Source organism: Pelophylax lessonae, assembly GCF_965119305.1.
Source record: "Pelophylax lessonae genome assembly, chromosome: 8".
Classification (NCBI taxonomy): domain Eukaryota; kingdom Metazoa; phylum Chordata; class Amphibia; order Anura; family Ranidae; genus Pelophylax; species Pelophylax lessonae.
Genome location: NC_138775.1, coordinates 232,028,263 through 232,053,285, shown reverse-complemented (window position 1 = coordinate 232,053,285; position 25,023 = coordinate 232,028,263). Strand labels below are relative to the sequence as shown.

The window sequence follows — 25,023 nt, the reverse complement described above, 5'->3', positions numbered from 1 at the left end:
TTAAAGCTGTACACTCACATGGGCTAGTGCCTTCTCTGGCACTTAGAATTTTCTGCTGTCAGTATTGCTAGAAATGCCGCTGCTCCAATCCCTGCTGGAGCCAGAGTGCAACAAGGGGAAATTATGTAATGCTGTGCGTCCTCCCCTATGGGTGTCGTCACCAGGACGTCATCAGGAAACATGGAATATATTGCACTGACAATTCATGATGGTTTGTATAAGAAACTGGTTAGCACAGCTATCTTAACCATTTCTGGATCAGAAGGTTTTACCCCCTTAATGACCAGGCCATTTTTTGGGATATGGCACTGCATTTCTTTACCTGACAACTGCGCGTTGTTGTGCGACACTGTACCCAAAAAAATTTGGTGTCCTTTTTTTTCCCCACAAATAGAGTTTTCTTTTGGTGGTATTTGATCACCTCTGCAGATTTTATTTTTTGCGCTAGAAACAAAAAAAACGACAATTAAAAAAAAAAAGAAAAAAAAAATATATATATATATATATATATATATATATATATATATTTTTTTTTTTTTACTTTCTGCTATAAATCATATCCAATTAAAAGAATGTAAAATATCTAATTTCTTCATCAATTTAGGCCAATATGTATTCTGAAACAAATTTTTGATAAAAAAAATCCCAATAATCGTATATTGATTGGTTTACGCAAAAGTTATTGCATCTACAAACTAGGGGATAGATTTATGGCATTTTATTTATTTATTTATTTTTTTTACTAGTGTCGGACACCTGACTGACACTTTTGAGGTAATCAATGACATTACTACAGTAATCAGTGCTAAAAATATGCAATATTACTGTACTAATGACACTGGCAGGGAAGGGGTTAACACCAGGGGCGATCAAAGGGTTAAGTGTTTCCCTAGGAGATGCTTTCTATTTGTGTGGGGGATGGACTCACAGAGATCTGTGTTCCTAAATAGCAGGAACACAAGACACTCCGGGAAAAAGAGAAGTCCTGCTTTGCAGTGGGGACTGTACCTGCACTGCAAAGCAGTTTACTTAGCTGATCCTCCACTCTGCTAGACTGATCCCTTCAGGCACTTCTCTCCTAAACTCTAGTAGTCTAAAGTCCTCTGACTTCACCAATGTAGTCCATAGCCATGTATTGAAAGTGAGAATGCTGAAGAAAAGTCCACAGCCAGAGTATGGGAAGCTCTGTTTGCCTGGGGAGTGCAAGTAAGCTAAAGTGGTTTTATCGCCCCCTACATACATTTAATTAGATTATTTATTTATTTACTTCTTCTGGAGTTGAGCTGTAACCACCTCCTGTCCATCTGTATTTAAAAAGTGTCACTTCATCGGGCTGACATGCTCTGTGATCTGCTGTGTCTGAAGGAAATTGACCCTGTACCATGTGATCACTGTGGCCAATCATAGTTAGCACACACGCAAACAAAGACTGCTTGATTGCAGCCTTTAAGCCATTTTCTTTCACAGACGTCGGCTGTGAGACAGAACAAACTGCTTACTAGAGACAAAGTAAAAAAAAAAAATAAATGATCCCAGCCCCCTGAGCAGTACACTGTCATTATAATGACAATGTAGTGCTCTGCTGTCAATTGATCATAGACACTGACTGCTGCACTGATAATATTGTATGTCGGTGCAGCTGTCAGTTTAATCAATAGACAGCAGAGCAGTACAATGTCACCATAGTGATACTGCATTGCTCTGGTGACAGTGTTGTTTTACATACTGTCACCAGAGCAATGCAGTGCCACCATGGTGCCATTGTACTGCTATGGCAGGGATTATGTACAATGGCTGGCTGCTCTGATATCACTGTACATCAGTGCTACCAGACATTGTTTCTGATCACCATCACAGCAGTAAAATGTCACCAGATTAGCCAGTCATAGTGTCCCCAATCTCCAATCACCACTACACCAGTCTCAGTGTCACCATAAGACCTAATTCACATGTGCGGTACTCCCTGAAGTGTGAACTATGTTTGGATTGCTCTTCGGAGAGCATTTCATAGGCGGTTAGGGGGTATCATCTCGCCTCTTTAACACCTTCTTTAAACTCTTGGACCCTGCACAATCACCTTCATTCACTTGATTGGGACACGATCTGCGGATGGTATGCCTGCTGAAACTAACAGGGGGTATAATTCCTGTCATGATACAATTAGTTGATTTTTGAGGTACATGAGATACAATGTCTAGTATACAATCAGTCCAAACATTGAAAAATCCTCACACGTGGTATTCTCATATTCAAAAGGAGTAGCAGAATGTGTTTTGGGGTGTAATTCTAAGTATGCCTACTCTAAAAATATTTAGAAATTTAGATGCCTAATTCATGCCCTTAGAACATGGGTCTCCAAGCTTTCTAAACAGTGGGCCAGTTTATTGTCCTTTAGACTTTGTGGGGGCTGGAATGTGGCCAGTGTAAGTACAAAATGCCCTGTTGTCAAAAAGGCCATTGTCATTGGTGTCAGTGCAAGAAATAGTGTCCCATCAATGGTGTCAGACAAGGAATAGTACCCCATCATTGGTATCAGAGCAAGGAATAGTGCCCAATCATTGGTGTCAGTGAGAGGGATAGTGCCCCAAGGGCCACATAAAGGCAAGCAAAAGACTGCATTAGGCTGCAGTTTGGAGACCACTGTTCTATAAAACTCAAAGATGCTCCTTTGATTTTGGGCCCCTCTATGTGGTTAGGCTGTGAAACAGTCTCACACATGTGGTATTGTCATACTCGGGAGAAAAAGCAGAATGTGTTTTGGAGTGCAATTATAAGTATGCATATGATGTACATTAGAAATATCTTACATTGCATTAACTGACAACTTTTCCACATCTTCAAAAAACCTGTGGCAAAAAAGATGAAATCTTCAACTGACCCACCATGTCTTTACCATGGGGTGTTTGCTTTCCAAAATGCAGTCTCTTTGTGGGTATTTCTGCTATTCTGGTGCTCCAGGGCCTCAAAAAAAATTAATAGGTAGTCAAGAAATTAGATATGCAATTCATAGAAAGTTGAAAGGTGCTACTTGGGTTTTGGGTCCCTCTAAGTGACTAGGCTGTGAAAAAGTCTCACACATGTGGTATCCACATACTCGGGTGTAGCAGGATGTGTTTTGTGGTGTAATTCTAAGTATGACTATGCTGTGTGTTAGAAATATCTTATTAACTGATAACTTTGGGAAAAAAAAATACACTTTCGTTTTTTTTTTTTACATTTTTCAAAAACATGTGGCAAAAATGACATTTTCAAATGATTCCCTATGCCTTTCAGAAAATATACAAACATGAAACCTGTTGCCCTTTCTAAACTATTTGTTCTATTCTATGCTGTTTGATGTCTTGTATTCAGATAATCACTGGGTGCTACTTATGAACACTTTTTCACAAGTTATCTCCTAGTGCACATTTAAACATTTTTACACTTACAGAAAATACTTTGGGATGTTTGTTTTTCAAAGTGTGGTCATTTTATGTGTGTTTTTCTTGTCCTAGCACTTTAGGGACTCAAGAAATGTGATAGGTAGTCAGGGAATTAGACATAATTTATGCTCATTGAAAGCCCAGAGGTGCTCATTGGATTTTGGACTCCTCTGGGCATCTAGGCTGTGTTATCCAAATGCTAGGGAGAAGTAGCAGAATGTGTTTTGGAGTGTAATTATAAATATGCTGTGTGTGAGAAATAACTTGTTAAAACGACAATATTTTTACACAAAATGACAGTGTCAAAAAATTCACCATGGCTTTTAATAAATGTCTTGGGCTGTCTATTCTCCAAAAAGGGGTGATTTGGGGGGGGGGGGGGGGGGTTGTACTGTCAGGGCATTTGGGGTCTCAAAAAAATGGGATAGACAGTCAGCATATCAGGACTGATCAGTCTTTGTATATACAGTATCTCACGAAAGTGAGTACACCCCTCACATTTTTGTAAATATTTTATTCCATCTTTTCATGTGACAACACTGAAGAAATGACACTTTGCTACAATGTAAAGTAGTGAGTGTATGTGTACAGCTTGTACAACAGTGTAAACTTGCTGTCCCCTCAAAAAAACTCAACACACAGCCATTAATGTCAAAACCATTGGCAACAAAAGTGAGTACACCCCCAAGTGGAAATGTCCAAACTGGGCCCAAAGTGTCAATATTTTGTGTGGCCACCATTATTTTCCAGCCCTCTTCGGCATGGAGTTCATCAGAGCTTAACAAGTTGCCACTGGAATCCTCTTCCACTCCTCCATGACCACATCTTAGAGCTGGTGGATGTTAGAGACCTTGCGCTCCTCCACCTTCCATTTGAGAATGCCCCACAGATGCTCAAAAGGGTTTTGGTCTGGAGACATGCTTGGCTAGTTCATCACTTTTACCCTCAGCTTCTTTAGCAAGGCTGTGGTCATCCTGGAGGTGTGTTTGGGGTTGTTATCATGTTGGAACGCTGCCCCGCGGCCTGGTCTCCCAAGGGAGGGGATCATGCTCTGCTATAGTGTGTCACAGTACATGTTGGCATTCATGGTTCCCTCAATGAACTGTAGCTCCTCAGTGCCAGCAGCACTCATGCAGCCCCAGACCATGACACTCCCACCACCATGCTTGACTGTAGGCAAGGCACACTTGTCTTTGTACTCCTCACTAGGGATGATCGAACTTTTGAAAAGTTCGGTTCGACCAGAACACCCGAACTTCTTGAAAGTTCGGGTCCGGATTCCAGAACCCCATTGAAATCAATGAGACCCGAACTTCGGTAATCAAAAAACACAATTTTGAAGTCCTAAAACCCAATAAATGCCCCTAAAAAGTGCCTAGGGTTCTGGGTCAAGCCACAGGGACTATTAATCACACATAAAAAGTTCTTAAAAATTGTCGTTTTTGATAGAGAGCCAATTATTGAAAAAATTATTGAAAAAAAAGAGATTTCTTTGGCTTTAGTGTCTGGTGGGTCTAAAAAGTGTACCTGTGAAGTTTCATCTCTGTAGCATGTCCAGAACCAGAAAAAAAAAAAGATTGTTTGTCTTAGAATTGAAGTAGAGCAGGGATATGGCTCCGCTATTTTCACTACAAGAAAACAACAAGAGAAGGGCGCACCGACCTTGTGCATTACCACTTAAAAATCAAAGAAGGGTAGCGTACAATATACTCACAAACGTAGCATATGAACAAGCATATAGGAAATGGGCACCGCTCGCTTCCAGGACACTTCTCTACTGCTGGATAGCGTGATGGCGTCCTCAAAACCTGATGTGGCTGTTGTTGCAGGCGTTTTTTTGGGCATTTTCTGGGCGTCTTTGAAGGCAGCCATAACATCTGAACTTCTGTATAGGGGTATATATACACACACACATATATGTATTTATACACATACACACATATAGGTGTGATAGGAGCAGAGCCCTATGCCTGCAAATAATTTCATTAGCGCAGGCATAGGGTTCTGCTACTTTCACACCTATATGTGTGTATGTGTATATATACATATATGTGTATGTGTATATATACCCCTACACAGAAGTTCAGATGTCATGCCTGCCTCCAAAGACGTCCACAAAAAAGCCCAATAAACGCCTGCAACAAAAATGGCCAGGTGTGACAGGAGCGGGGCCCTATGCCTGCTCTACTGCAATTCTAAGACAAACAATCTTTTTTCTATGGCGGTCACCCTGACATGGAAGAGTTTGGTCACCCTGCCATAGCAGTCAGAATCAGTTCACCCTACTCTACACTACGGTCACCCTGACACTTAACACGTTCCCTACAGAAACTAGATTATTGAATCTAACTATAGTGGAAAATAGTACCCTAACTACACTAGATATCCCTTTCCTCACACTAATAATTGCTAAATGACACTTTTGAAGCAGGAGTAACAGAACTGCTTCCACTCTCTTCCACAGCCCCTGTATTACAGTGCTAGAGATTTGGCGAGGCTATGTTATATACTGGGGGGCGTATTCACTACTGATTGGCCTCTGGACCCCCTAGTCACTCCAATCACATTCCTAGCATCCTCCTGCCCCCTCAATTGGCTTTTACTGATGGTTCTGGTCCAATCACGGGCTTTTAAAGCCCAGTTCCTGTCCCATTGCATTTTGGTCGGTTCTGGTTGCCGAATTCCGAACTTTTTCAGCAAAAAGTTCGGAATTCAGCCGAATTTCGAACAGTCAATGTTCAGGTCGAACCGATGGTCGACCCGAACCGTTCGATCATCCCTACTCCTCACCTGGTTACTGCCAGACACGCTTAACACCATCTGAACCAAATAAGTTTACATTGGTCTCATCAGACCACAGGACATGGTTCCAGTAATCCATGTCCTTAGTCTGCTTTTCTTCAGCAAACTGTTTGTGGGCTTTCTTGTGCATCATCTTTAGAAGAGGCTTCCTTCTGGGACGACTGCCATGGAGACCAATTTGATGCAGTGTGCAGTGTATGGTCTGAGCACTGACAGGCTGATCCCCCACCCCTTCAACCTCTGCAGCAATGCTGGCAGCACGCATTGTCTATTTCCCAAAGACAATCTCTGGATATGACGCTGAGCGTGTACACTCAACTTCTTTAATTGACCATGGTAAAGTCTGTTCTGAGTGGAACCTGCCCTTTTAAACAGCTGTATGGTCTTGGCCACCGTACTGCAGCTCAGTTTCAGGGCCTTGGCAATCATCTTATAGCCTAGGCCATCTTTATTTAGAGAAACAATTCTTTTTTTTTTTCAGATCCTCAGAGAGTTCCTTTCCATGAGGTGCCATGTTGAAATTCCAGTAACCAGTGTGAGAGAGTGAGAGCGATAACACCAAATTGAACACACCTGCTCCCCATTCACACCTGAGACCTTATAACAGTCACATGACACCGGGGAGGGAAAATAGCTAATTTGGCCCAATTTGGACATTTTCAAATAGGGGTGTACTCACTTTTTTTGCCAGAGGTTTAGACATTAATGGCTGTGTGTTAAGTTATTTTGAGGGGACAGCAAATTTACACTGTCATACAAGCTGTACACACACTACTTTACATTGTAGCAAAGTGTAATTTCTTCAGTGTTGTCACATGAAAAGCTATAATAAAATATTTACAAAAATTTGAGGGGTGTACTCACTTTGTGAGATACTGTATATATATATATATATATATATATATATATATATATATATATATATATTGCCTAAATATCAGAAGAAAGAAAGAAAGCTCTAGCTGTCTCCAAAATGATATAAAACTCACATAGGTACAAATTGCATGAATGAGCAATTGTCATTCAAAGTGTGACAGCTCTGGAAACTGAAAAATGGCCTGGGCAGGAAGAAGGTGAAACAGTCCAGTCTTCAAGTTGTTAAGAAGGCAGATTGTGCTTGAGCAAACTGGAATTTAAACTAACCCAATATATCTAATTTAAGGCCACTAACTCTTTAATCGGGCCTGCAAAGAAAAGAAAAAGCTGTTTTAAAGGATAACATTAGATAGGGATGCCTTAGACAGAACAAGAGAATCCACATAAATATTATATCAATAGATTTTAAACTCAGCATTGCTTCCATTGCACTGTCCTGCCTGCTCATGGCCAGTACAGTGTTTCCAGATTCTGGTGCAACTGATTCCATGACAGATATCCTTGAGATTAGCATTATGGTGGACATTATTCTCTGGGAGATATCCTAATAGGCTAGCATGCATTCTCCTTCAGCTTGCATACTATCAACAGCTATTTATTTCTACCCAGAGAGTGCAAATTATGTCTTTTAGATTGCTGTCCATGAATATTACTTAGGGAGACTGTCTGCTTAATTGTGGTGTATTTTTACCCAGAAAAAAGGTAGCATTCTCTTGCCATATGTTTGTTGGCCTGCGTTTGTTGAAGGATGGTTCATACATATTATGAATGAGACTTCTGAACTTTATAAAGTATACATTAAAAGTGTCATGTTTCAACAGGCTTGTATTTATATTTGAGTCTTCTTTGATGTATTAGAGTATACTGTAGGGAATATTGCTTTGTAAGTTCTAAGAATAATAGGTGTACATCATGAATACACATGCTCATATATTTTGCAGCTTGAGCTGTGTAACATTGTCTGTTACAAGACTTTGAAATTATCAATATGGAGGAATGAATTCTTTCAGTTGAATCAAGCTGTGATTGTTGTCTGTGGATTACATATACCAGGCTATAGATGTGTGCTAAGACTGGCCAGCTCTGGGATCATAATAGTGGACAAAGTTCTGCAGATCCTTCAATTGAACCCTTTTGCCTTGTACAGCATTAGTTTTTAAACATTTATATCTTAGGTTATGCTCCACTGTCAACCAGGTTTTACATGGTTGTCAGTCAGATCTGGTTCTCAGTATCTCTGAGACCTGTGGAGCTGGGATTTGGATTTTTATCATTAGCATTCCTGCTAAAGGCAGCAGATTTTACTGGGAGAGTGGTTCTTAAGACTGTATCAGAATGGTCTGCCAGTTTGATAGCCGGGTCCTGCTCTTTGTATCAGGATAGCTGATTGCAGCTCCTTAGAGAGCCTGCAATTCTGATAAAATGCATTTAAAATTGTACATATTTAACCATTTCACCTGTTAGTCATTTTTGAAAATCTACGCTTATTTACATATTATGTGTATGCTATGCCTACCGGTCAATAATGGTGGAGGGAGTGGGGGTGGGCGTGATAGACTTTTTAGGGTGTTCTTTTGTTGTATTTTTTAAATGTTAAAAGGTATGATTTATATATTTATGTAAGGGCAAGTTTACAAAAATTCTTAGTGCAATAGAATTATTTTCAACCAGTCAAAACCTACAAAAGACATCCTTGTTTAAGGAAAACTTTTTACAAATGAATATTGTGTATAGATAAAGTAGAGGCAACCAATGAGTGGAGTTCTCCTTTTCATATGTTTTACTGTCCATTCTTACCTCCTGTTGAAAAAAAAATGTTGCTAACAGAACTCGATAGTTAAGCCCCGTACACACGCACAGATTGTTGGCCAACTGATCGGCCAACTTTTGCACAGTGTTGTTTGTTGGTTAAAATGTGCTCTAGACTTGCACTGGACTTTTGTTGGCCAACAAAAACCAACTTCAGAAGTGATGTCGTGTTCTGGTTGACTTTCAGTGTGTTTTTTCTTCTCTGAGCATGCCCAGTCTTGCTCATCTGATTTTTGTCTGCCGAAATCTGTACTGACTGAGGAACAATCGGCCGTTCTGTTGTTGGCCAACAAAAATTTTATAGCCTGCACACCAGATTTTTATCGGCCGAAAATTCGCAGTTCGTTGTCGGAAGCATCATACTAACAAGCCTACAATTGGCCGATCGGACGTTGGACAACAATCTGTGAGTGTGTACGGGGCTTTAGAGCTTAAGCTGGCCATAGACGGATCAAATCTTACCGGATCAGCATGTAACCAGCCGAGATTCGAACCATGTATGGGCAGGCTGAATGTACCCAAGTTAATTGATCGATCAACTTTGGTACAACCAGCCTGTTGGATTTTACATGCAATTATTGCTAGCGGCTGTTATGCCCGTTAGCAATAATCACTGTGTTCTCCTGGTGGGGACGGTTCCCTTCTTCGAACACAATAGCTCTACGGGAGTGATTCCCCCATCAACACTGACTGTGTTGATGGAAGAATTAAGCAATTTTCTATCCTGCAACCCGTGGTTGCAGGAAAAAAAAATCACTCTGTATGTGGCCAGCCATAGATGTACACACACAAGTGAAAAAAGGAGTTAGACAAGTGATTCTTTTCTTAGTTTAGCTATCCAGTGTTTCAAAGAGAGACTTTGCAAGTGAATTTTTCTTTAGCTTAGTGAATGACTTGAAGCTCTACTGACTTACACCATCCAATCATGTCTAAGCAGCATGTGATTGGATATTCTCTGCAAAGTGGATTTTCACTACATTCACTAAGCTAAAGAAAACATCCTCTGCAAAGTAAAAAGGCAACAGTGTGTTTAAAATTCTATTACTTGCTTTGTGTCCTCTCTCAAGCTACCCCAGAAAGAATCCTGTGTCATACATAACATTTTTTTTTTTTTTTTAAAAGATTGCAAGCAGAGATTATAAGAAACAATATATATAAATTGTATCTATGAAAAATTCTGTTAAACACAATTATAATTAAAATAGGACCTTAGTCAGGTTCTTTTTGCAGTCTATTTAGTGTTGGTGATGCTTACCTGTATTTTCTGTCTTTTGACAGTTTTTATGGGCCTTTTATCTAATATTTATAACTATATATGATCCATATACTTGAGAACTCTTCACTCTGAGTTAAAATAAATATACATAAATATACGGTAAAATAATGATTTTTAATTTTCATGTATCAAAGAAGTAATTTCCCTTATTTCAAAATAAAAGGTCTCAGTCAGATGCTAGATTTTGATCCATGCCCAATTGCCCACTCTTTAAAATAAATAAAAAATATATATAAATTTTTGTCTATGTGTAGTTGTAGGGTCTGGACAGGGATGACCTGGATGAAAACTGACAAAGGTGTATAAATTGTTAAACTTTTATTTTACTTTCAGCATTTATTGAATCTTAATATTTTGACAGTTAGGCAGTAAAGGGGATAAGGAGAGGGGGGGGGGGGCATCATTGTTGAGTTGTGCTTTGAGGTCATTATCTGCCCTTTTTTTCAGCTCTGCTAATGCTAACCACAACTAAAAACAGGAGATTTTTGCTGAAATTGAGCTTTGAGCTGGATGGGATTTCATATTAACAAATAGGGCATACAAAGCTTGTTTCTTACATAGGGACATCAACTATTACTGAATTACAATTCCTTTTCTTTTTTTTGTTATTTTTCCAATCTGAGTTTATTGGAAATTTTGAAAACAAGCTAAGGGTACAGAAAAAATAAAATTAGAAGGGTTGCAGGGGTAAAAGTGGCACATTATAAACACAACATATCCCTGAGAAAGTCACAAGGGCGGTGACGTAACGAGTGGGAGGAGCTGAGGGACACCATAGCCACCAATGTCGAATTGCAGCTGCTTATTTCGTTTTTAAAGGCGTATTTGCATCTGAATTCATGTAAGTGCACTACTTTTAATAAATCTGTAATTTTACAACATTCTACACTATGGGAACCCACCTTGTGTTTCTTTGAGCATATGAGAGCAGAGGACTAGAGACCTGGGTTCTCTCAAAGATGTACCAGCTACATATCACTACCAAAGAAGGTGTTACAACTTTGAGGATACCATTGGAAAGAGACATCAGCACATCCATATCCCAGGGGGGATAATTTGACCTAACTGACCTAATAACAAGTTCTTAGGTCCAAACCATTAAAGTGAGGGTGATGGGATAACACTTGCATGATTGTGATAACACATTATAAGGACTGAGCACACAGTAAAGGAGGAGTTAATGTGGATTATGCACTCTGGGACTTGCTGTCCATAAAATTGCTGTCATTATCCCTATGGACTTCCTTTTTTAATATCATGGATCATCCAGTTATACTTTTATTATTTTACTTTAAATCAATGTGGAGCATTATTTACATTTAAGTATTGTGATGCTGTATATATCCACTTTATACATATCAGTGCACTGATTATACAAGTATCTGTGCATTGTCTATTCACAATCACATAGTCATTGTCAAAGGGAGCGCCGCATAATCACCACATAAATAACACATATCTAATACAGGAATGTTTGATATGGGTTGTTGGTTCCCAATAACGCTCCCTTTTTTATGATGTTTCCTGATTTCAGATTTGGTTATTTATTGCACTATGCTTATTGTTACAGAAATCCTTTAGCAGATTAATGTGTTTTATTAATAAGGTCCTATTTACCACATTATTAAATATAATTTCTAAAGCTAGCAGGTGTTCACAGCTCCATATTTTCCAAAGTAAATGTCCAAACACATTAGATGGAGGTCAGGTGTGCACACACACTCCAACCACCAAAAGATCATTACTTCATATAATACAGTTCTTAGCATACCACTTGGATTTCCCCAGTGTGCATGGTATTGTCTAGAGAGGGGTGAGAACATTCACACCCAACCTGTTTTCAGGAGAGACATTGACGGTCAGCTGAGAAAAATATAAAAATGTCAGACATAGTTGTTTGTAAGTTCACCTGTGGATGAGTTGACAGGGCGTCCTTTGTGCGGGAATTATTTTGGTTATTGGACAGCCATAATACCGAATATATGGATACCTTTACAAATCCTGCAAAGTCAGAGATGGTTCCAAAAAGTTGTTTTAATATTATTTAATCTGAAGCCATTGTTGATAAATTGAAAAGCTTTCTATGGTCTATTTTTCATTTTTTTACATTTTTATCTGATAGTCATGGTGGGATGTTTTCATTATGACTAAATTCCAGAATTCCATTGTTTTGCTTAGTGCTGTGTGCTGCTTGTTGTTACTGGCTTTAAACAGTTACGTTATGGTGGCTTAGCGGTTAACACTGGCTTCGCTTTGCATTGATGGTGTTTTGGGTTGAGACTGCACCAGGTCGTGTATATTTTCACCATATTTGCATAACTGTATGTGTTCAGTTCTAAGACTTATTGGTATGTTAACTGGCTTAACCCTCCTCTTATGTTAGCTTTCTGTTACTATCCATGATGTTAATGGGTCGGTTTTGACCCGTGTCTTAAATCAGCCATAAAATACCCTCTGAACAATTATTTATCATCCAATTTGTTTCTTACCTCTTGGTTACCTTGTTAGGCTTCTTTATCCTTGAAAAGATTGGTTTTAATATTTTTGGTGTGACCCCTTAGACCTTTCTTTTGATAGCATACCTCTCATTTTCAAATTTAAAAAATGGTAAAATAAAGTCAGCAACTCTGAAATGTATTGGTCCTTTGTTTCTTCACTTTATTTAGAGAAGCAGACAAGCAGACAAGCAGGCAAAGAGATAGGCCCCTCCCTAACTACAGCTCACAGGGTTGAGAGGTGATTGGCTGTCAGTGTTACTAAGCAGAGAGAGTGTTTATGATTTCAGTTTTGGCACTTATTAGTGTCCTATAAAACTATATTATAACTGGGTCAGAATTGACACTAACACCATAAACGTCTTAATTTTAACCACAGTATGAAGAGGGTGAAGACAAACCCGTGTTTGTACAAACCATAATATATGACCACAGCACTGTATACTAGGCATCATAAGGAGTCTTATCCTACCCCCTTAGTAACTAGTGTCTCGATTAACAGCAGTGTTTCTGCACTCCTTTCAAAGACACTGTATTTGGATAAACGTATTTCTTCCAGGTCCAATTCCTCCATGAGACAGCTCAGGCACTGTGTGCTCAGTTTTGGTATGGAAGAGGATTTGTGCATACTTTACCACTGCCTCACAAGTCTGGGTTGACTTCCCTGTCAGTTCAATATTTTTTTAGCCTATATAATAATTATCAAACAATTTCTGCTGCTCCCACACTGCATAGTCATGTGGCACGGGTGTTAATCATCATTATTCTCTGTATAAAATATATATCTTTAAGTCAAGATTCCTATGGTGTATGGGACTGCACATTCATAAAAATTTTCCTTATTCCTTATTTGATGGACTTTAATGAAAGATGGACTTATTTTGATTGATTATATTTTTCTTTTGCATTTTTTATGAGATTTATTGATGGTCACTTATATGATTTATGCTATAGTTTCTACATATATTGAAGGATAGCACTTTTTTAAAATATAATTTACTAATTTGCATTTGATTATATGAATGGATGCATTTTTGTGCTAGCTGCTTTCCATATATTTGTATATAGGGTTTACACTGTCAGGGACACTGAGTATTTATCACAGGTATACATAAGACTTTTTATATTAATAAGGTGGTGTGGATACAGGTATAGCACGGAAGGTTTTACACATATAAGAACATTTTTAAGGACTTCTTCCCAGCCCGACAGAGGCTGGCATGGGAATGTTGAGTTGCAACTGTCCGAAATTTAGCATATGAAACTGCTTGGAAAGAGTAAGGCCAGAATCCTCATGCAAAAGCAGAATGGGAGTGGAAAGTCTGGAGTTTGTCCTGTGGCAGGAAATTTAGCATAGGGCAATGCTCAGGACTAAGCCCAGATACCCCAAATCGATGAGACAATTCCCGCACTGGCTGTAGCTTATGGATACATCCAAATGTCTGAAATATCCTGGGACAAGGGGACTGCAAAGGCCAACAGATGCCCCCACTAAGACAAGTGGATATGCCCCCTCATTGCGAGGAAGACTTTCTTGCAGAATTAGCCGATTTGGGGCCAAGCACTTACAGCAGAACTGAGTTCCAGGTTGGCCTTGCAGGGCTGAGAGGAGAGAAATTAACGTTTCTTATAAAATTAAAGGGTTTCCCAGAGTGAAGTTTTGCCTTCTGGGCCAAAAGTGTATTCTTTTCCCTGGTAACTTCCACAGACCAACAAACAATTCACCAACCGAGAGTAAGTGAGTCAGCGTTCCCTGACATTAGATGAGATCTGTATGTGATTGAATGGAAATAAAAATAAAAGTAAAAATATGCAGACTGATAGTAACAGAGAAAAATGATAATTAAATAATATTATGGTGTTTTTAGTCCACGTTATCCATAAATAGCTGAGAACCACAGGATAACAGGGCCAATGGGAAAAAAGGCAGGTGGTGACTGGACAGAACACTGACAAGACGGCAGCTCCTTGTTGAGGTACGGGATTCCCGTGAGAACAAAAAAAAAAAGAGATAGCAGGGCGCCAGGTCAGTGCTAGTAAAAACAACACTTTATTCCAATATTCACTTTTATCTGAATAGTTTGCAGACTGCATGTAGAGGTGCTGTGGAATCGTGTGGGGTAATCCAAGACGGTAGAACGGATGGGCTGGAGGGCTGCTGAAGATGTCGGAACCCACTCAAGATGACAACTGGGGCTTATCGCGTTAGCAAACTCCAAGGCTCCCATCACCGAGTGACGGAAGATAAAGCGGCCCGATAGAGACACCACCACTCACACAAGTCCAGACCTGGACTTATGAGAGAGAAGGAGAACGGCGGCATCACAGGCTCTCATGCACCCCCACTAGCTGCAACAAGACAGGGCACACAACCTGGGGAGGGGATGTGCAAATATATTTATAATTTTTTGCGCAAGTGCAAAACAACTTACAAAATTGTAGATAAAAACGGTCATAAAACAACCATGAGGCTCTTCCGGGTTCGCCGCCGCTCGACGTGTGTTCCACGGAGGACAGAAGTGATTTTGTTGGTTAGCAGAACCAGAAATACGTCAGCATATTTTGCCCCTCCTCCAGGGCATCATCAAGAACATAATTTCCCGTTCACCGATGGGCTAATTTATATAAGCTGGGATAATACCTCCCTCCCTAGTTGGCCAATCAGATAACAACATTTAGAATGGGTGTACTTGGTCTACTTCCTATACCCAAATGACATCACTTCCTGAATACATTACAATGTCGTTTCTCTCATGAACTGTGCTATTATTTAAAAACACTTAACTATGCAAAAGTATCTATACAACCAATCCACTATTCTATCTGCAAACACGAATAATTTATAAAAAAATAATACAAAAAAGGTGAAAAAATTAAAAATGAAAATAAATACAATAAAAAGAAAAAAAGAAAATGAAATAAGTTGAAAATTAAAATAAAAAAAGAATAAAAATAAAATAAAAATTTGATAAAATACATCAAAATCCACAACACCAGATGCAAGTTTGGTTGACCCCCCAGACTGAAAATCTGTGGGTCCATTCTCTCTGGTGAGTGGGAAAATGAGAGGGGAGTGTGGCACACTTCATGCAGTCTGCAAGCTATTCAGATGTAAGTGGATATTGGAATAAAGTGTTTTTGTTTTTACTCACACTGACCTGGTGCCTTGATTTCTCTTTTTATTTTTTCACAGACCAACTATTGAGTCAAAAAGAGGGACCGTTCTGTATATTTGGTAGAAAATATCCACTAGATCGTAAATGCAGTAGAGCAGGGTCAAAAGCATGAGCTCCAGTTTTTGAAGCATCCTAAAGTTGTTGTAACCCTATAAAAAGGCTCTTGTCCCTTTAAGGCATGATACATAGCATAGTGTTTTTGCAGTGTCATTTGTCCCTTTCCATGTTCTACAATACTTGATTGATCCTGCCAGTAACCGTGTTCCCCAATGTAATCTGACCACACTAGCATGGTCAGTTTATGTCCCTCTGTCATCCTGCTCTCTCATCAGCATAACTGCAATTGACCCTCTCCCCCGTCTCTCTCTCAGTGTTCTCCCTGTCATTACCGTAGTCTGTGTGGGAAGCCGATCTCTGCCCCGCCCTTACTGCTTTGACTGTGTAATACTATTCCCCTGCTGCTGCTCCTCCCCTTCTCTTTGGTAAAGTTATTGTAAAGTAAAATCTATTAAGAAAGTAGTACAAGTCTGTGTTATTAGACCCATGGAGAGAGGTTGCAGACAGGTTCAGATGATAGAACAGCAGAAGCAAATTTCTAAGATGGGAATGAGGGACACCTATTAGCAAAATTATGTAGGCATCGGACACACCCCTTGCCACGCCCCTTAGAGAATTATACAAAGAAAAATGAGTTTAACCCACAAGCTAATTTTTGTTCCCCACCACTATTCCTTTATACTGGCTTTTGAAATTTACAAATCTAGCAATTTAGAATTTGGATGAAAGGTTTAGCACTGGGAAACACTTTTTGAAAGATAGAAAGTGCATTTATATACAACTATCAGACCAAAATGAGGGACAAATGAGGATGAAAAAGGGACGTTGTTCCGAATCAGGGACAGTCCTTTGAAACCAGGGACAGTTGGGGGCTATGGCAGAAGTCAGTACTTTCGAACTGCATTGCTCTCCAGAACATATTGTCCTATGTGACATACTCCTTTTCTGTATATACTGCCTCTTTTTTACTCTCTGCAGTGCTGCACATACTGCCTACTAAAACAACCACTATCTGTAATATCGCAACGTGTGCCCAATATGAAGCAGGCACGCTTTTGCTATTAATGTATATCACGGTGTATGTTACCCAATATGTGGCTCTACCGATGTTTCATTCCTTAATTTCAAGGTACAAGTTATGTAGTAAAAGAATCTCCTTGTGAACTATTTGAACATTGTTTTGCATGCAGTTTGACAACTGAACAGAAGATTATTTCAAGTAGGTTCAAAGATATCAGTGACAGATTGTACAGAGATGTGCCATCTCAAAATGCTCATTATCAAATATTTGTGAGGAATGTATAACCTGATTATAGCAAGAAATGCTATTTTCTGTATTAGTCAAAATGGGGCTACCGCATGAAAGGTCTTACTGATCATTACGGTTTCTCAAGCACATTACAGCCAAGAAATCCTGATGGCAGCCCTGTTATCCCACTACATGTCATATATTCTCTTTGTTTACTGTTCAAAGAAAGTAATTATTTATCATGTTTTGTTTTCTACATGCCATGCTGTCCTACAGCATAAAATTAAATCAATATCATTAGGTGTATGCAATAAATCACACAGTATCAGCATTCATTGTGCAACTGACAAAAATGTTTCAGAGGCTTGTTGAAGAATTTTTATCAAAATGAAGAATTATAAATAGAATCTTTTCTGTTGGGGTAATAAAAAATCACACAGTTGTTCTGCAAGGTATAATATATCAAAGATAAAATAGTAAAACCTCTTAAAGAATAGCGTGCAAGTAAAAATGTAAAGAATGGTTAGAACTGTGACTTCAAGATATATATACATATATCTGTGTGTTTGTATGTCAGGGTCGTAGACTAGATAACCTTAATGAGAAGTTTTATTTATGGTGTCAGGTGGGAATAGGCAACCTGTAAATGTGCAAATACATTTTTGTATCTACTGAATTTCTCAGGGAACACGGTTTTGGAAGACCTCCAGTATCTTCTGTTAAGGGGTTGCATCTAATGCAATCATGTGACCTGGACAGTACAGACTTGGATTTCCTAAAATGATCTTCTTAAAGTGGAGTTCCACCCTAAAATTGAAGTTCCGTCCATCTTTTTGGTCCGGGTCACCTGAAAAACAAATGGATAATCGCAATTTTTTTTTCTACTTACCTTATTTTAGAAGAAAGTATACTCACCTTACTTCCTCTTCCTCCCCTCGGCGGCCACGGCCCGTCGTCACTTCCTGGCATGCAATGATTCCTGGGAGCTGAACATTATCGCTCCCAGGAATCAATGCGCCTGCACCGGCCCAACGTCAGTTCCGGTTCAGGCGCCGTCATACCTTGCAAAACAGCTTCTGGGCATGCCCAGAAGCTGTGCAGGGATGACGCTGCAGCCCCGGAAGTGACGGCGGGGCCGGCGCAGTGCATCGTGGGACCGAAGAGGACGGAAGAGGACGCAGAAGAGGATCGCGCTGGCTTCAAGCTGCCCCCACCTGAGATGGCAGCGCTGGAGAAGACATTTTTAAGGTAAGTATTTCTTCTGGCAGGTAAGTGAAACCCGGGACAGTTCAGAGGCTATCCATTGTGGAATGCACTAGCCCTGACTGTCCCGGGGGTATTTTTATGTTTTTTTTTTTTTTTTTTTAGGTTGAACGCTTTAAAAAGACAGTTGTGTATTTCTACTTTTGCATTATATCCATTCATTCATGCAAATTCAATACAAAGACAAACTTCAGATGAGAAAGCTGAGGCTTTGTCATCCCTTCCTACACCTTTTTGTTGGTCCATGAAGCTGAACATTCTATTGAGGTATCAAAAGAAAATAGGAAACACCCATAAGAAGTTCACAAAGTGTGAAGAGGGAATAGGGCAGCCATTGGTTCCACCTTGAAAGATCTTTATTAATTGGCATATAGAAAAAAGTGAAAAGTTATAGTCACAGTTGATAGGCAATAGATGATAATTAAAAGTCGACAATGTTCTGAATTACTACATTCTATTGATGGACTGATAAAGAGACGCAGGATGGGACAGACTGATACAACAAAGAAAAGATCTTGAGGTATATTGCATTTCTAGTAGTAGTCTAAACAGTATTACATACTATTTTTGCTCCCCCATTATGGACTACTTGTCCTTTTTGAAACCGTATGCAATTACACTCTGGATTTATTCCATGGAAGCCTGAGATACTGGATCATCAGACAGGGATATTTTAGTCTGGTTACTACAAAGTCTTTTTGGATTTATCCAGCTCTTGGACTCTTGGACTTTGTGAAATACAAAGATGACGTGTTGTGCTTCAAGGAGGACCTGGATGTTTGATAAGTATCTCAGTCATATGCTTTCGGCTCAGTTTGGATGGTAAGTTTTTCACACCTTTCCTTCAGATTATAACACATTTATGGCCCAATATTAGTTATATGTGTTATAAAGGTTGTTTATTGAGGTTATGTATGGTATCAGATGTGTGTGAAGGATTTTCCTGGTGGTAAGACCTGGGCATCTATTTTGACTGTAATCTAAAAGTTACTAGAGCTAGTCACAGTTCTAGAGACACAGGTTCAAACCAGTATTGAATGCATGACTGTCAGTATCCATTTATAATGGTAACTATGATTTGAATATAGTGTAAAAAAGTCTGGTGCGCTACTAAATTGAAATAAAATGAACAATGTCAATCATGCATATAAAATAGTGTACAAACAATTTGAAACAATTTAAAACAAATGAAAATGTGAGTGAACAAAGTCTCTGGTTTCTCTTGCAAATCAATATGTTTTCCGTGAACAACTCCACCAGAAAAAAGCTAAATAGATGAATGTGTAAATGAAGTCCAGTGTTCATGTAAATTCCAAAAATAATCACTGGTGGCCGTGAGAAAACCAAGTGCTGCTGCAAATCAACGAACGTGACGTGAAAATCCCATCACCTGGTGAATTCACCGCTTACCAGCTTTAAGTAGATTTAGGGCAGATAGACAGAATATGAATCCAAAGGGACCTCTATAGATAACCAATTTATCAGTGCACTTTTTCATTTATATGATTTGAATATGTTTTCTTACCTTTTATATATAAGATATACATACATCTGGAGTATAAGGGGACACTTCTAGGCAGATGCCCCGTGGGCCTGCCAGGTTTCTTAGTTAACGTCTTGTGTGGGGCAATTTTTTTGGCAGGTATTACTCAGTATGGCTGCTGTGTCCAACAGGATGCATAAAACATGAGTGAGAGTTGTCAGAGTTTACAGGGACACTTATCTGGTAGGCACTTGTGAGTATGTCTGCTGTGTCTACAGCATCATTTACCATAGTAGTGTGCTAATACTTTCCAGGGGAATGGGATCATTGGCCTTGAATGTACTGTCTGTTATGCTGATTTTTTTGTTAGTTCTATCACATAACAATTTTGACCTCTGTTAATGGCTGGTCCCACCATTAAGAGGACGCTTCTGCGAATGGCAATAATACAACTCTATAAATAAATTCGTTTTTTACTTTTTGTTTTTACTTTACTTTATTATTTTCGGACAGTTTAAGCTGTGATACATTGACATGTTAAACACATTGGGGGAGTTTGTTATTAAATTGAACCATGGTGTGTTGTCTAAATAAAATTTTATTTGTATAAAAAAAGTAGTTAATGGTTTAAACATATTCTAATTTACATTTTCAAGTCATTGAAGCCATTTAGGTAGGTTTTTTTAAAATATTGATGTTTCTTCTCCTAATATATACCATAAGGACTTTGACATATAAATCGATTTGTTTTGCACATAAGGCTTGGAGTCAATATTGCTTTAATTTTACCAGTTTTACATAATAACATATGTAGTATGAGAGCAAACTCAGCACAAATCAAATGCAGTCAGTTAACATCAGATTTCTCCAGCCTGCCCCCCATAAATATGAAAGATGTGCCTATATTATTCAATGTGTTATCATAAAAGTGCTCTCATCTGAAAAAAATGTTAAATTTATCTTTACTGACAAATGTAACAGTATAAATAAAGACTACTGCTACAATTTTGTTAAATATTGGTTATATTCAGTAATGCAATAGAAACAATGTGATTGATTTACTAAAACAAGAGAGTGCAAAATCTGGTGTGCAGCTGTACATAGAAACCAATAAACTGATATGTTTTTTTTTTTTCCCCGTCAAAGCCTAATTGAACAAGCTGAAGTTAGAAGCTGATTGGCTACCATGCACAGCTGCATTAAATTTTACACTTTCCAATTTTTGTAAAAAATCCCCCTTGTATGAAACAAAGGGATTAAATTGCTATAGGCCAGTGATGGCGAACCTTGGCACCCCAGATGTTTTGGAATTACATTTACCATGATACTCAACTACACTGCAGAGTGCCTGAGCATCATGGGAAATGTAGTTCCAAAACATCTGGGGTGCCAAGGTTCGCCATCACTGCTATAGGCAAATAAGCTGTTTGCTTTGCAAGGGAATCCCCCCCCCCCTTCCCAAGCTTAATCAATTAGGTGAAGCTCTGCTGACTTCCATCCAATCACGGGCAAGCAAGCAAAAATGCTTTTTTTTTTTTTTTTTTTTGCCCTTGCACATAATTGAGTATTTTTTGCAAAGTGGAATTTCACCGCATCCAGTAAGCTGTGGAAAGATTCCTTGGCAAAGTGCAACTTCCATTGTAAATTGAACAGCCCATTTGCCTTTAGGAAATCATTCCCAAAGAGGCGGATTTGAGAATGTTCACAGAGTAAATTGTGAGAAGATTCACTTCAATTATCCTATTGTGAAAAGAAAATCCATGTTTACTTAATTCATCTGCACAAATGAATAACTGGAGTGAATAATCACACAATTTACTATGGCTGAGTTACTAAAATATTTTAAATTAGCCTCATTGTGAGAACATTCTCAAACCCTTCTGTAAATCAGGTTTAAAGTGTCTACACCTACACACCTAATATTGCTAATATTTTGTGAGGAATGGACTTTTACTTTCTATTGAATAATCCAATAATGCAAATGAATGTCTTTAGCTTCTGTTATTCATTTTAGAAGATGAAACTCATTATCAGTTACATTTCTAAGTCATAGAAAATTAACAGTAATCATTCTTATTCTCTATGATCCTGAATAAATTTTCCTTCTCCGTAATAGATTCCATTTGATTTGTGAACATAGAAAATTAAATAATTTTAGTCAACAAGTTATTGGTAGTAGTTCATTTTGCAGCCCTAGTAAATAGGATCATAGGTTTTTATTTGTCTTCAGTTAAAGCAGGGAAGCAAAGCTTGGGAGAAATACAAGTGTGGAATATTAAAGCAGCTAGCTGGAATACTTCAATATACTTATTTTAAACTGATGTACAGCAACACCATGTTTGAGTCACGATGCTTAATTCATCACACACCCCCTTCTTCAAATAAAAGACAGCAAAGATTTATTATATTAAACTTATTGTAAGATTCACATTTCACTGAAGCATTATTTTGTATATTTTTCATTTTGTTAATTCTGATATATTGCTTGAATTTCCCATATTTTGTTCCAGGTTAATAATTCCTGGCATTGGACCGATATCCATCCTGTCTAGCAAAGCGTAATGCTGTTGGATGTTATACAGGGGAATTTGTATAATTCTAGATATTAAGCCTTTTTGTAGGCCAGAACTTTGCATATGTCCTCAAACAGTGTTTCTGTCTAGGAAGCCTTGTTTTTTTTAGCTTTTAAAACACAAGCAAAACAGTTAATAAATAATAAAAAAAAAAAAACATTTTTTTCTTCTAGGAGCTCAGGAGCTTTCATGCCAGAAGAATCCTGTGGTTTTAAGTGCTTTACATGGTCTGAAGAGTCCAATGTACAAAGCATTGTCTCTCACATTGTATTTCTCTTCCTCGATCATTGGAGTACTTGGAGTGGCCTTGAGATCTCCAGCTAGTATGAGCAATCCAGGCAATAAAGAAAATCAACCAACCTCTGGACAGGGTTGCAGGTATGAAATATGTTTCTTGTAAGGGTGAAGTAGTCAAAACTGTTTTACATTGTTAAAAAAAATCAGGTTTTTGTGTTCATGTACATTTTACCGTGATTAACAAATATCTATTTTTTTAACACATTTTTGTCTGAATTTATATTCTAAGGCCCCTTTTACACAGGCGGACCGTTCATATCCGCCTGTCAAGTTTTTTGGGTGGATCTGAACGGTCACCCCATACATCTCTATGGGGCATCGGATGTCAGCGGAGACATGTCCGCTAACATCCAATCTGATCCGTCAAACCCTATTTTCCATCCGTCCAGTGGATCGGATCGGATGGGATTGGATGAGAACGGACAGACAGTCTGCTCCAATTCGATTCCCCCGTAGAGATGCATGGGGACCTGACAGCTCTGTCTCCGCACACAGTATGGAGACACAGCTGTCACCCTTCTGCTCAACGGGGATCCGCGGATCGATCCCCTGCTGAGCAAAACGGAGTCCGCCTGACGGGCTCCAAGTGTAAAAGGGCCCTAAAGCTCCGTACACATGGGCCGAATGCTGGGCAACATCAGCCAGTTTAATAAAAACTGGCTGACATTTGGCACTTGTGTATGTCAACTGGTCCGACAGAAGCCAGCCGAGCATGCTGGAAAACCAGCAGCCTATCGGCTCCTGATCAGGGCCAATGGCTGAATACACTAATCGGAGTATTCTGGTGGGGGGGAGGCGCCTCCCTGTCAGAATGCAACAGCTCAGCAGGGTAGATCGCTGTACTAACTTTGGATGGTTAGTACAGCGTCTCCAACCGTAGTTGACAGGTTTTTTTTTAGTTCAACCCTCTGGTTTGAATAAAAAAAAAACTTGTAGTGTGTACCAGGTTTAAGTCAAAGCAGCAAAATAATCAACTTTGTAAACAAAAGTTAATTTGTATTGTTCTATTATGCTTGTATAATGTGTTCAAGTTTATGCTACTAAACCTGATATGGAATGGAACAATGGAACAATGCAATACTTTTTGCATATCTAATACAACCTGTATTGTAGAAATTAGTCATCTTAGAGCAGGAAAATGTTAAGGAATCTTCAAAGTTTGCCTAATACCATTGGGTAAATCCCCAAATTTTGCCTGATACCATTGGGTTAATCCCTTTCCTCAAGTACCCATTTTCTTGAGAATATCCGCATAGGCATAGCCTTACATTGCTTCTCCAATTTCCTCCTTACAAGCTAAATGTTAGTGTCTGCTTTCTTACAATTTCCTTACTCTTGATTCATTGATAGTAATAGTTTGTTCAGCTCCAGAAATATATATACTGTAAAGTATAAGGTTTTATGCAAATATGCTTTATTATATATATTTTAGAAATATAACTATAGGTCTTTAAATGGCAAGTCAACCAAAAATGTAAAGTTCAGTTTTGGGTAGACTGTAGCATTCAAATTTTTCCTAAACATCTATAATATACTGTATCATAGCCAGGGGTTTACACATTTAGGTAGACATTTACAGCTGAATATAAATGGCCTCAGAGATCCTGTAAAAGGGAGATATCATTTACGCTTCTTTAGAAGTAGGATCTACTTGGGGAGAGCCTATGAAGGGGAGTTGCTCTACATAAAGATGGCCTAGGCTATAGGAAGATGAAACTGAGCTGCAGCACGGTGGCCAAGACCATACAGCGGTTTAACAGGACAGGTTCCACTCAGAACAGGCCTCTCCATGCTTGACCAAAGAAGTTGAGTGCACGTGCTCAGTGTCATATCCAGAAGTTGTCTTTGGGAAATAGACGTAGGAATGCAGCCAGCATTGCTGCAGAGGTTGAAGGGATGGGGTTCAGCGTGTCAGTGCTCAGACCATACGCCGCACACTGCATCAAATTGGTCGGCATGGCTTTCATCCCAGAATGAAGCCTCTTCTAAAGATGATACACAAGAAAGCCCGCAAACAATTTGCTGAAGACAAGCAGACTAAGGACATGGATTACTGGAGCCATGTCCTGTGGTCTGATGAGACCAAGACAAACTTATTTGGTTCAGATGGTGTCAAGCGTGTGTGGCAGCAACCAGGTGTGGAGTACAAAAACAAGTGTGTCTTGCCTACAGTCAAGAATGGTGGTAGGAGTGTCATGGTATGGGGCTGCATGAGTGCAGCCGACACTGGGGAGCTACAGTTCAT

General features: G+C 39.0%; 1 protein-coding gene across 1 annotated transcript in view; it reads left to right on the top strand.

Annotated features, from left to right (window-relative positions):
- Positions 1-25,023, top strand: part of PAPPA2 (pappalysin 2) — a 293,674-nt gene that overhangs the window by 176,820 nt on the left and 91,831 nt on the right. Inside the window, exon 13 of the mRNA XM_082266022.1 lies at positions 22,655-22,859. Within this exon, the coding sequence (XP_082122148.1) occupies positions 22,655-22,859 (205 nt within the window). The remainder of the gene's footprint in view (positions 1-22,654; positions 22,860-25,023) is intronic.